This window comes from Acanthaster planci, linkage group LG05 (genome assembly GCF_054643075.1).
Source record: "Acanthaster planci isolate LZ-2023a linkage group LG05, COTS_SCS, whole genome shotgun sequence".
NCBI classification, from domain to species: domain Eukaryota; kingdom Metazoa; phylum Echinodermata; class Asteroidea; order Valvatida; family Acanthasteridae; genus Acanthaster; species Acanthaster planci.
In genome coordinates this window covers 22286482-22298015 of record NC_141781.1, presented here as the reverse complement: position 1 = coordinate 22298015, position 11534 = coordinate 22286482, and the positions used below count along the sequence as shown (strand labels likewise).

At 42.7% G+C, this 11534-nt stretch overlaps 1 protein-coding gene and 1 long non-coding RNA gene across 2 annotated transcripts in view; one reads left to right on the top strand and one right to left on the bottom strand.

The window, feature by feature from the left end:
- Nucleotides 1-457: 457 nt before the first annotated feature.
- On the bottom strand, nt 458-3583 carry LOC110987420 (uncharacterized). The gene is made up of 3 exons (XR_015425473.1): nt 3445-3583; nt 2734-2836; nt 458-2379 (listed from the first exon to the last, which is right to left on the bottom strand). It is a non-coding gene; the product is annotated as an uncharacterized LOC110987420 (long non-coding RNA).
- The window catches only part of LOC110987426 (uncharacterized), a 27912-nt gene continuing 19899 nt past the window's right edge, over nt 3522-11534 (top strand). The window contains exon 1 of the mRNA XM_087137365.1: nt 3522-3652. Coding sequence (XP_086993491.1) covers nt 3602-3652 — 51 coding nt within the window. The 5' untranslated portion in view covers nt 3522-3601. The remainder of the gene's footprint in view (nt 3653-11534) is intronic.

Sequence of the window (11534 nt, the reverse complement as noted above, 5' to 3'; positions counted from 1 at the left end):
CAATTAGCAGAAAAGTCCTGCTTATATAGCAGAAACATAACCATAAGCACTATATCGTGATGTTTTGGTGGTCAAGCTTACAGCGACACACACACAGATTTCCATTGTTTTGTCACTACATGTATGTGAAGGAAATTTCTCATCCAGGGTAAGCATGTTTTTTAGCCGCGCTTACTGCTTACAGTCTTCATGAAATGAAGTCTCTGTGCGAAATTGTGTGCTTAGCAGTGCCTTGAAATTCGGCCCTGTTCATTTCTGTACTCATTGAGTTCACAGTAGAGGCAATCTCGAAAGGCCAGCCTTTGTCCTGTCCTGAGTAAATGATCATATTGCGCCACGAGCGTCAGTTTTTGGCAGATACCGGCACATTATATGTGTTCTGTATTATTATTAACAGTGAAAAAAAATTTCACCTCTAACATGTCTTAAAAATATGCAAAATTTCCAAAAGAAACAATTCCTGATTAGACTGAAATTTTTATTAGTTATTGAAAAGTTAGGCACAATTGGCACACTCACTCCAAAACTAAAAACAAGCATCAGTGCTACTGACAATTACTTCAAATTGCTGCCATAGGGAATTGTATACATATCCACACATAAATCAGGACTTGATACATGTAGTTCAAAGATTACTGGGAATCACAGTGCACTTTGCTTATTTTGTATTGAGGCAGGCAACAAGTGGATTAAATCTTATTTGATGAAGAGCTCAAGTGTAGTGGGTTACTCAAGATATCCAATGAGTAGCCAGACACACTTCCTCCAAAATCACATGTAGGTTTGTTTCAGTACTAAGATGACTTGCAAAAGATTTCCATGTCTAGTCGTCACTCAACACCTTGTGTACAGGGTCCAATGAGACTGGTGTTTTCTAAGCAATGCCTCAGTATTTCCCCACCAAAATTAAACCTGTCACTCTGATGGCTAATACACCACTCCAACAAGGAAAAATCAGTGATGTCCGTTAACATATAAAGATACTACTAAACACACAAATGCCTGTACTTATTGACAAAGCAAACGCTATTTCATTCAGAGCTACACTACAGGTGTGCATCACTGCTAAATTTGTAATCATGAATTACATCAAACGTTTCCAACATACATGATGGAAATCAGGACCCAAGTTATCACTGTATAAATGAAATTGGCATTGTGGGCAGGTTTGTCTAATCTAATTCAAGAGGGCATATGCCCCCCCCAAAAAAAAAAAATTGAGGCAGTCTTCCTGTACTTATCACCATAGAAACCACTCTGTACTTGTGAAAGGATGGGTGGAGTTTCCTCAAAGTGTAGGGGGAATATCAACACCCAACTGAACAGTTCACAACCAGAACATACCTAGGATTTCAGCTCTAAACTCTGTGTCAAACAGACCCTAATTTAATTTATTAGGGTGTACTGATTTATTTGGCAAGATTACTGTTAGAAGTATTAGTTTTCATACCATATTCAACCCATGTACAGAAAAATACATGTACAATGGGGCAGCAAAGAACAATGGTAATATAGGGTTTCCATCTTCAGTCATTTCAAAGACAGGAATAAAAATATTACAATTGAAACACAAGGTTGACAGCCATAACCAGTTTCCTGAAAGACTGTACTGCAACCACCACACATCCCAAGTAATTGCTCTCAAGCTGCTAGATGACATGAAGAGGCCTTGCCCTTTGAAAGCTGTTGACAGTGACAGACTTGATCAATTTGAAGACATTTTCAGGAACATGTTTCATATAAGGCATTAATTAAAGAGTTGACCTAACTGTCAAGCAGTTGAAAGCTGAGGAAACTCGGAATCTGTTCAAACAGATGCAAGAAGACTATTTACAAAAGGAAATAACACTTCAAGAACATGTACATGTTCCACTTTGGGCCAATTTGCATTTCATTAGGGGACAAAGATGCATAAATGTACAAAAGCAAACAAAGGTTCATTATACAGTCTTCAACTACTTTTCTTTAAAGAGAAGTTACACCTTGTCCAAAGCTAACTTAGTCATATTAATGCCTGCAAAACTACTTTTAAGTTTCAATTCTCATATTTTTACATGATGATAGCTTTTTTCTCAAAACTCTCAGTGTAAATAATCTTTGCCAAACAGTTGACTGAAATCTTGCCAACTTTTTTTTTATCATGAAGCTACCAAGAGAGCCTCTGCAGATCCTATCCTTCAAAGTATGACATCTTATCTGCACATGTGACAACTTGGATGTGCACACATCCTGAAATCCGATAAAACACGAAAGGAAATCTGGTTGGTTAGACATGCTTACGCTGTTGAAGACAAAGTCCATTTGCAGCAAGATGGTGCCCTTAGCTAGTCTTCACAACTTTTTCTCCTTCAAGGTGTAGAATTTCCTCCCCTTTTTAACCTGCAAAACCAGAGAAGGAAAAAGTCATCTACTTATATTCAACTTCATAATTGTCAACATAAATATTTCATACTGAAGACAACAGACTGTTACCCAATTGGAAAGGAGAGGAGACTAAACTCCGTCCTCCTTTTATTTCTGAAGAAAAGACGTTAAACAACTTTTCATTAAAAAAATATATCTCAAAATTGTGACTCATGACAAAATTATTTTGCAATCAGACAGACCTATACATGCCATCATTTGAATTTGCCTAAGATTTGGCACTTGTAACATTTCATGGGTACACATGCATACAATTCGGAGGCTGGGCTGTTATCAGCCAGAGTAACCCCTTGGATGAAGAGACCTCACCCTCAGCAGCAGGATCTCCACTTTGACCAGGAAATCCAGACTGCTGTGTTTATCTTCGTCATACACCGTCCCCTCCAAGACTGAGTGGATGTCCTTCACATTTCTAAAGAAAGTAGAAACCAACACTGTCAAAATCAACTCTTGATATGAGAAGGATTTGGGATTCTTTGGATTATCTTACTTGTTCAGTAGACCTTGTATATGTTTTCAGATTTAATGTATAAACTTTCACAAGGGATTTAAAGAAAGAAACCGACGATTCACCTTTTTTCAACTACAAGCTTCTTAATTCAACAGTTGTGTCCAAAGGCAGTACAGAAGAAGAAAATTCCTTTGAAAAGGTGCTCCATTACAAGGAACAAAGACCGGTCGGGCAGAATGATCCGGGTTAAAAAGTACCCCTTACAAGACGGAAAGAAACAAAAACCATCGCGGATAGAATGAACCAAGTGGGCATCATGATAAGCCTTCCTTAAAAAATGGAGGAAAAAAAATTTACATTGCCCCAGGGTTATTTTATTTTGATAAAGGGGTGTCATGATCACCTGCCTTTCAAAAAATGTAGTGCCTTCTGTGTTTGTTATCGATTCTATAGTAGTTCATGAGAACAGTGCAAGAAATGGGTACAGTTTACAGTAGCATATGAAAGAAATACCATATAAATTAAAATTTTGCATGTTTTAAAGATGCCAAATATCTCACCACAACTACCTTTCAAACCTGCACTCCCCCGACCCTCTTGGATCTGGAACTTCAGTTCCGGTTCCAAAGTAGAGAACACAGCACACTGAGAAGGATACAACACACAAGCCCTCGTCTGTTGGTGCAATGAGATGAGCTGTCTTGTGCTCTGAACACCAAGAGATTGATGCTGTTAACAAGGAGAAGACTGGCAACTGAATCAGGGACGATGGCTTGGGTGAGTTTTCACAAACTCTTCCATGAACTGTGCTAATTTGAAGCCCAAAGCTTGACTTGAATGGCAAAATTTTCAAAATGGGGGAATGGGATGGCACTAAAAGAAAAAAAAAGCAGCTTTGAGCAGACAATTCCAATCTTCAAGTTGCAAACGATAAGTGTCCTCCAGTACGTATACTGTGTATTTTAACACAGCTTAAAAACAAATGCATGATAACCCTAGGGGGGAGTTTCCAAATCCTGCTCCAGTTGAAAATATTCAATTGTACATGTAGACTGTTGTTTTATACTCGTTCATTCTATGAGTCACAGACTACAGCACTCAACTTCGTTGTTGATGCAATGTGCTTTGCTGTAGGCACTAACATCGTTCAACATCTGGTTTTTTTCTTGGAAGGAGTATTTCTAATGGTTGGCTACACTTATTGAGGAAGATGGGGTCCATCCCTTTATTTGAATATGCATTTACATGTATGGATTATTATTAGGCATGAACTTTTTCAGCCTAAGTTTCAGGAAAATTTTGCCCCTAAGATTGTGGTTATGCTCTGTATGGAGGTCTTTTTGACTGTGAACCTTACATTGCTATAACTTATAACAACTAATTAACACTGGGCCAATTTCAACCAAACTTTGTCCAATGGACAACTGACCCAAGCTTGATGGTACATGTTTTTTTGATTGAGGCAAAGGTCACGTAGTGGATAGCAGTAGTCAGATCACCAAAATTTACCAAATATGTTTGGTATTGTGATAATTCTTCTCCCACAGTCTCCATCTGCTGGACTTGGATCAGCTGACCAACATGTTGTGGTTACTAGTCAAGGTGGTCATGTCATGAAAACAAAAAAAAATGGCTCTTTCTGTCACATTCTTTGGCCGATTTTAGCCATATCTGGTCAAATGCTTCCTTATGTGAAGCCTTGATTTGGGTCAGAGGTCACTCAGTGGTCGATGGTGGTCATTTTCTGGAATAGGCCCATATATGCAGTACCGTCTGAAGATTATGTACATGTATTTGTTCATGAAACAGTAGACTCTTAAACTAATATAACAATAAAGTCTCCCTTTTCTAGAATCATTTGAGATACCCAGGTTAATTGCTACTAAAGGATATGCTTGGGCCATTTTGCCCATTTTTTTTTAGTAGTAAATTAATAATTGCAGTGCGTCGCCCCTAACAACACTTTCTGACCACTGCAACTAGACAAAAGCACCGAGACGGTATTAAACGAGCCATATAATCACGCTCTTTGCACAATCCTAGTTTGGCTTGCTAAAAATGGCTAAAAGAATATTGGTGCTGTAAAGGCGTTGTTTTTTTTCCAGACTGGGAGATGAACAAGCAATGGTATATCCCTCATGCAGGGTATGTAGGCAAACTGCTGCTACGGTATATAGGGTATATCCCTCATGCAGGGTATGTAGGCAAACTGCTGCTACGGTATATAGGGTATATCCCTCATGCAGGGTATGTAGGCAAACTGCTGCTACGGTATATAGGGTATATTCCTCATGCAGGGTATGTAGGCAAACTGCTGCTACGGTATATAGGCAACTGTATAACCACGGTCTGTAGAGACTCCCCTGGGAAGTGTAACTAAGATACATATCCCAATGCATAGCGGCCTTGATATGCTCTTATGGACTGGTGACAGGTAAGCATGAGCATAGCCAAGTGCTTTGCAAACATGCCCTAAGCAATGCCAGTGGAAATATATACTTTTTTCCAGCTATTTTCAAACATTTTTATTCTGATTCACATATTCCAATATTAAAATTTGTCCAAGACAAAATTCCAGTGCTACTACACAGCAATTCAGAGATTTAGTTACACATATTTTTACCATTTGCAAAGATTTGAACAGCATGTTCCAAAATTTTGTTATTATAGATCAAATTATTCAAAGCCATTGTCCAATATTGGGCTTTTTCAAGACACATTAAAATGTCAGTCAACTTACTTTTGATACTTTTGCTCTCTTTCCTAAAACTTGATGATTTTTGATTGATTTTTGATGTTTTGATTATGATTATAAATTTGACGTCAGCCAAACCAATTTTAGTTTCATATCAATGGAACCTATGCTATATGTACCTGTTTGATGACAGACCAATTTCAAAGCTTCAATACACCTTTAAAAAATAATTGTGATATCATAAATGAGGAAATAATGCAAAAGGGGGGAAATCTCAGAATTTAATTTGGACCAAAAACAGCCAGATTTTTAAAAAATAATCTACACACCCCTGCTGCACTGGTATAGAAACCATTTCCTACATTACTTGGAAATTAGTACTCTTTTCCCAGTCATTTTGAAGTTAAAGTAATGGAACATCTACAACAAATACTACTGAAGACGTATTATGAACAAAAACTGAACAAAACAAAGATTAAAAAATTGCTTAGTCTCATGTTATAGATTTGGAAGATTATAAAGCCACATTAGCAGAGTTGTTGGTCTTGATATTGGTCTCAATCCTCCCTGGCTCATCAGTTTTTGTCTTAGTTTGCAGATTTTATCTGTATTAACTTCCTTCTGTCAGTATCATTATGTGACCTCAAGGTCAAGTCATCTTGGTGTCAATCCCAAAGTCTCCATTATTAGTCTTGTCCTCCAGGTCTTCGTCTCAATGTTGGACCCCTAGATCTCAGTCTCCATATCTGGTTTCCAATTTCCCTGTCTCAATTTTAACTTATACCACTGAGGTCTTACAATCCACTGGTGTCAAAGCCCAAAGTCTTAAGAGTATATTGGACCTGTGGGTCTTTGGCTCAGTCTCTGACCTTCAGATCTCAGTTTCTATCTTCACGTCTAGCCTTCAGATCTCACTCTTGGTTTGGTCCTGCGTGTCTCAATTTCAATCTTGTCAAATCTCTTAATGTGCCTTGGTCTCATGGTCTGAATCCTCTAAGACTTGGTTTCAACTTTGGACTTCATCAGGTCTAAATCTCTATCCTGGTACTGACCTTTCATGGCATGGTCCTCATGGCTCTCCAGGTCTCAGCGATAGTCTTAAACCTCCGGAGCCATGTCTTTCTTCCTATCCAAACTGAGGCATTATTCTCAGACCACTTTTTCTCTGACATCCATGCCTTAAACTTAGTTTAGAACTTCCAGGTCTTAAATTTCCACATCTTTATCATGTTCTCAGATTCAACTTGTATTTCATCATTTCCAGGTAGAACATCTACTTCTTGCTGTTGTTTTTGCATCTTTGCTTCTTCCTGGCCATGGTGCATCTGATGAGACAATGCAATCAGTAGCCAGTGCCTCCCTTGTAGGAACGTCTTACCATCTACATGGTTGCTTGTGTCCTGTGATTGTTGGTCCTCCAGGAAAGCCAGGCCTCCCAGGGATTCCTGGTCAAGGAATTGCTGGCCCAAAAGGAGAGAGCGGACAAAGTGGACAAGCAGGGCCACCTGGGGAGAAAGGAGATCAGGGTGCTCGTGGAGCAGCTGGCCTGGATGGATTGCCAGGGCTTCAAGGTGCAAAAGGGGAAACTGGACCTAAAGGGAATCATGGAGCAGAGGGCAGAAGAGGTCCCCAAGGAGTTACAGGGCCAACAGGGAGTCATGGGGCAACTGGCAGTAGAGGAGCGCAAGGACCTGTCGGCCCAAAGGGGGAACAGGGGACACCAGGGACAAGGGGTGGTCGAGGAGCGACTGGTAGCAGAGGTCCTCAAGGACCTGCTGGGCAAAAAGGGGAACAAGGACAAATAGGACCAGACGGACCTAAAGGCAATCAAGGAGCAACAGGTAACACAGGACCTCAGGGACCTGTTGGACCAAAGGGGGACCATGGGGCAACAGGTGGCAGAGGACATCAAGGAGCTGTTGGGCCAAAGGGGGAACGGGGCCAAGTAGGGCCAGAAGGACCAAAAGGAGGTCAAGGACCAACTGGTAGCACAGGTCCTCAAGGAGCTGCTGGGACAAAAGGGGACCGTGGTCACATAGGACCAGGAGGACCTAAAGGAGATCAAGGAGCAACTGGTAGCACAGGTCCTCAAGGAGCTACTGGGCCAAAAGGGGATCGTGGCCACATAGGTCCAGGAGGACACAAAGGAGATCAAGGAGCAACTGGAAGCAGAGGTCCTCCAGGAGCCATCGGACCAAAAGGGAACAGTGGAGTAACAGGACCAGCAGGACCTAAAGGGAATCAAGGAGCAACTGGTAATAGAGGCTTTCAAGGAGTTGCTGGGCCAAAAGGGGACCATGGCCCAACAGGACCAGGAGGACCTACCGGGGAGAAAGGAGCACCTGGAAGCAGAGGTCCTCAAGGAGCTGTGGGGCCAAAAGGGGACAAAGGACTAACAGGAACAGCTGGACCCAAAGGGAATCAAGGATCAACTGGTAGCACAGGTCCTCAAGGAGTCACTGGGCCAAAAGGGAATCATGGTCAAACAGGACCTGAAGGACCTAAAGGGGATCAAGGAGCAACTGGAAGCACAGGTCCTCAAGGACCCATTGGACCAAAAGGGGACAGAGGCCCATCAGGTCCAGAAGGACCCAAAGGAGATCTAGGGGCTAATGGTGACAGAGGTCCTCATGGATCTACTGGGCCTAAAGGGGACTGTGGCCCCACAGGACCACGAGGACCTAAAGGAAATCAAGGAGCAACTGGTAGCAGAGGTCCTCAAGGAGGCGCTGGGCCAAAAGGGGACTGTGGCCAAATTGGACCAGGAGGACCAAAAGGAGATAAAGGAGCAACTGGTAGCAGAGGTCCTCAAGGACCATCTGGGCTAAAAGGGGACAGAGGACAAACAGGGCCAGCAGGACCTAAAGGGAATCAAGGAGCAACTGGCAACAGAGGTTCTCAAGGAGCTGCAGGGCCAAAAGGAGACCTTGGCCCTACAGGACCAGGAGGATCAAAAGGAAATCTAGGAGCAACAGGCAGCAGAGGTCCTCAAGGAGCTGCGGGGCCAAAAGGAGACCGTGGTTCAGCTGGAGCAGAAGGACCCAAGGGGGATCATGGAGCAACTGGCAGCACAGGTCCTCGAGGAGTACCCGGGCAAAAAGGGGACCGTGGGCCAACAGGACTACAAGGACTTAAAGGGGATCAAGGAGCAACTGGTAGCAGAGGTCTTCAAGGAGCTGCCGGGCAAATAGGGGACCGTGGGCCAACAGGACCAGGAGGACCTAAAGGGGACCGAGGAACAGTTGGTAGCAGAGGTCCTCAAGGAGCCATCGGTCCAAAAGGGGACCATGGCCCAATGGGACCAGGAGGACCCAAAGGGGATCGAGGAACAACTGGTAGCAGAGGTCCTCCAGGAGCCACTGGGCCAAAAGGGAACCATGGCCCAATAGGCTTAGGAGGACCTAAAGGTAACCAAGGAGCAACTGGTAGCAGAGGTCCTCAAGGAGCTGCAGGGCCAAAAGGGGAACGTGGAGTAACAGGACCAGGTGGACCAAAAGGGAATCAAGGGGCAACAGGGAGCAGAGGTCCCCAAGGAGCCACAGGGCCAAAAGGGAATCATGGCCAAATAGGACCAAGAGGACCTAAAGGGGATCAAGGAGCGATTGGTAGCAGAGGTCCTCACGGAGCCACCGGGCCAAAAGGGGACAGAGGACTAATAGGACCAGGAGGACCCAAAGGAGATCAAGGAGAACCCGGTAGCAGAGGTATTCAAGGAACTGCTGGGCCAAAAGGAGACCGTGGATTAACAGGACCAGGAGGACCTAAAGGGAATCAAGGAGTGACCGGGAGCAGAGGTCCCCAAGGAGCCTCTGGGCAAAGAGGGGACCGTGGCCCTACAGGACCAGAAGGACTCAAAGGGAATCAAGGAGCAACTGGCACCAGAGGTCCTCAAGGAGTCGCTGGGCAAAAAGGGGAGAGTGGCCCTAATGGAGCAGCAGGAGCCAAAGGGAATCAAGGAGCAACAGGCAGCAGAGGTCCTCAAGGAGTTGCTGGGCAAAAAGGGGACAGTGGCCCTAGAGGAGCAGCAGGAGCCAAAGGGAATCAGGGAGCAACTGGCAGCATAGGTCCTCAAGGAGTACCAGGTCAAAAAGGGGACCATGGAACAACAGGACTAGCAGGACCTAGAGGGGATCAAGGAGCAACTGGCAGCAGAGGTCCCCAAGGAGCTCCTGGGCCAAAAGGAGACCGTGGCCCTTCAGGACCAGGGGGACCTAAAGGGAATACAGGTGCAACTGGCAGCAGAGGTCCTCAAGGGGTTACCGGGCCAAAAGGGTACAGAGGACAAACAGGTTCAATTGGACCAAGAGGGTATCGAGGAGCAACAGGCAGCAGAGGTGCTCCAGGTGTTAATGGGCAAAAAGGTCAGAAAGGTGAAGAAGGGTATTCATGGTGTTGTGATTTCTGATCCCTTATCTCTGTACTCACCTATTTGTTCATTAGTTATGACCAGCTATTATTTCTAAGACCATCCCAACTCCCCTTAAGAATTAGCAGCTCCAATTATCCATTTTTAGGGGGAAAGCTAATTCAAATAACAATCCCTATTTTCACAGTTTCTAACTTGTTTGTGTCTGGAAGAAAGAAGCTTCAGACAAAGACTTTTCCCCCTCAAACAAAACCTTGATTAGCTGTAAAATTTCCACAAGATCAAGAGCTGAGCAATTTTATACAAACACCATATCAAGACTCTCCCCCATTCTGACTGTAATCTGCTACTGTTCAGCTGCAGTACACAAAATGGGTGAGTGAAATATCTATTGGAAATGAATTTTCATACTGTAGTATCCACCAAGGATGTAAACTTCAGAAATTAACAAAGTTTCAAGCCATAGATGTCCTTTGGAAGGTTAGATCAACATGCATACAGAAGCAAAATGGACTGTTAGGAAACTTTACATGTAAGTCCTGTCATTTCCCCCACTATAATCCACTACAGGACTAACACTAGATGGAATTTGTCTTTTCCCATTCTTGGGACTATATCAAAATGTGGAAAGTTCTGATAAGGAAGACATGCTTATAAAAGACTGAAAATCTATGAATGTAATGTTTCCATACTGAAAACTCTATCTTAACAGACTAAGACCAAAACTACATGTTGTAACTCATCAATTTCTTTCTATACTCCAATAAGTTTGATATCATATTAAATGGAATGTTGATAAATGTTTATTCCATAGATTTGTGATTGGAAAGTTTATTACTTTTCTAACTATGTTATGTTCGCAATTGATATTGAAGCTCTAAATGATCAACTTATTCTACAACTGTCACATTTTGAACAACAATGTCAAGGGGCAATGAAATTGACAACATGTTCAATAATCCCTTTCATTTTTATTATAATTTTCCACGTGGTATTGCCATGATATTCCCTAGAATTCATTAAATTCAGGTGTACCCCTAACTGGCAATAGTGAAGAACAATTGTAAAGTCAATTTGAAACTTGTCATGTTGTCAAGTCTTGTCATGTTGTCAAGAAACTTGTCAAGTCATGTCACAGTTGGTGTGGAATTGTCCACCTGCACAAAATGTGCAAGGTCACAGTACAGGTTGGGGTGGGGGTTGGAAAAGGATAAAGCCAAAAGAGAGGTGGTTTTAACAGCAGTGACGCTGATGAAGGGATGATTTAAGAAATGCTTAGCTCCAAGACTGCTGCAGGCATACTGTAAAAATTGGTCACAGAAAAAGTTCTTCTTCTGGTTTCCCAACCGACCCCACCGGTATTTTGATGGCATGACCCCAAGTTTGGGGGGTTTGAGAAAATTGTTGGAAAATGTGAAATAAAGAAAAAAGTGTGTAGTAGTCCCTCTTTAAAGTTTGAATGTGATGTAAAAAGATAAAATTGACTTATCTCTGCATGCAACTCTTACAAAAATAATGCATGGATGTTTCATGCGAGTACTTTACGTTGGTCCAACACTTCTGCTAAGTTGTGGCCACTAGCACAACTCACTCCTAAA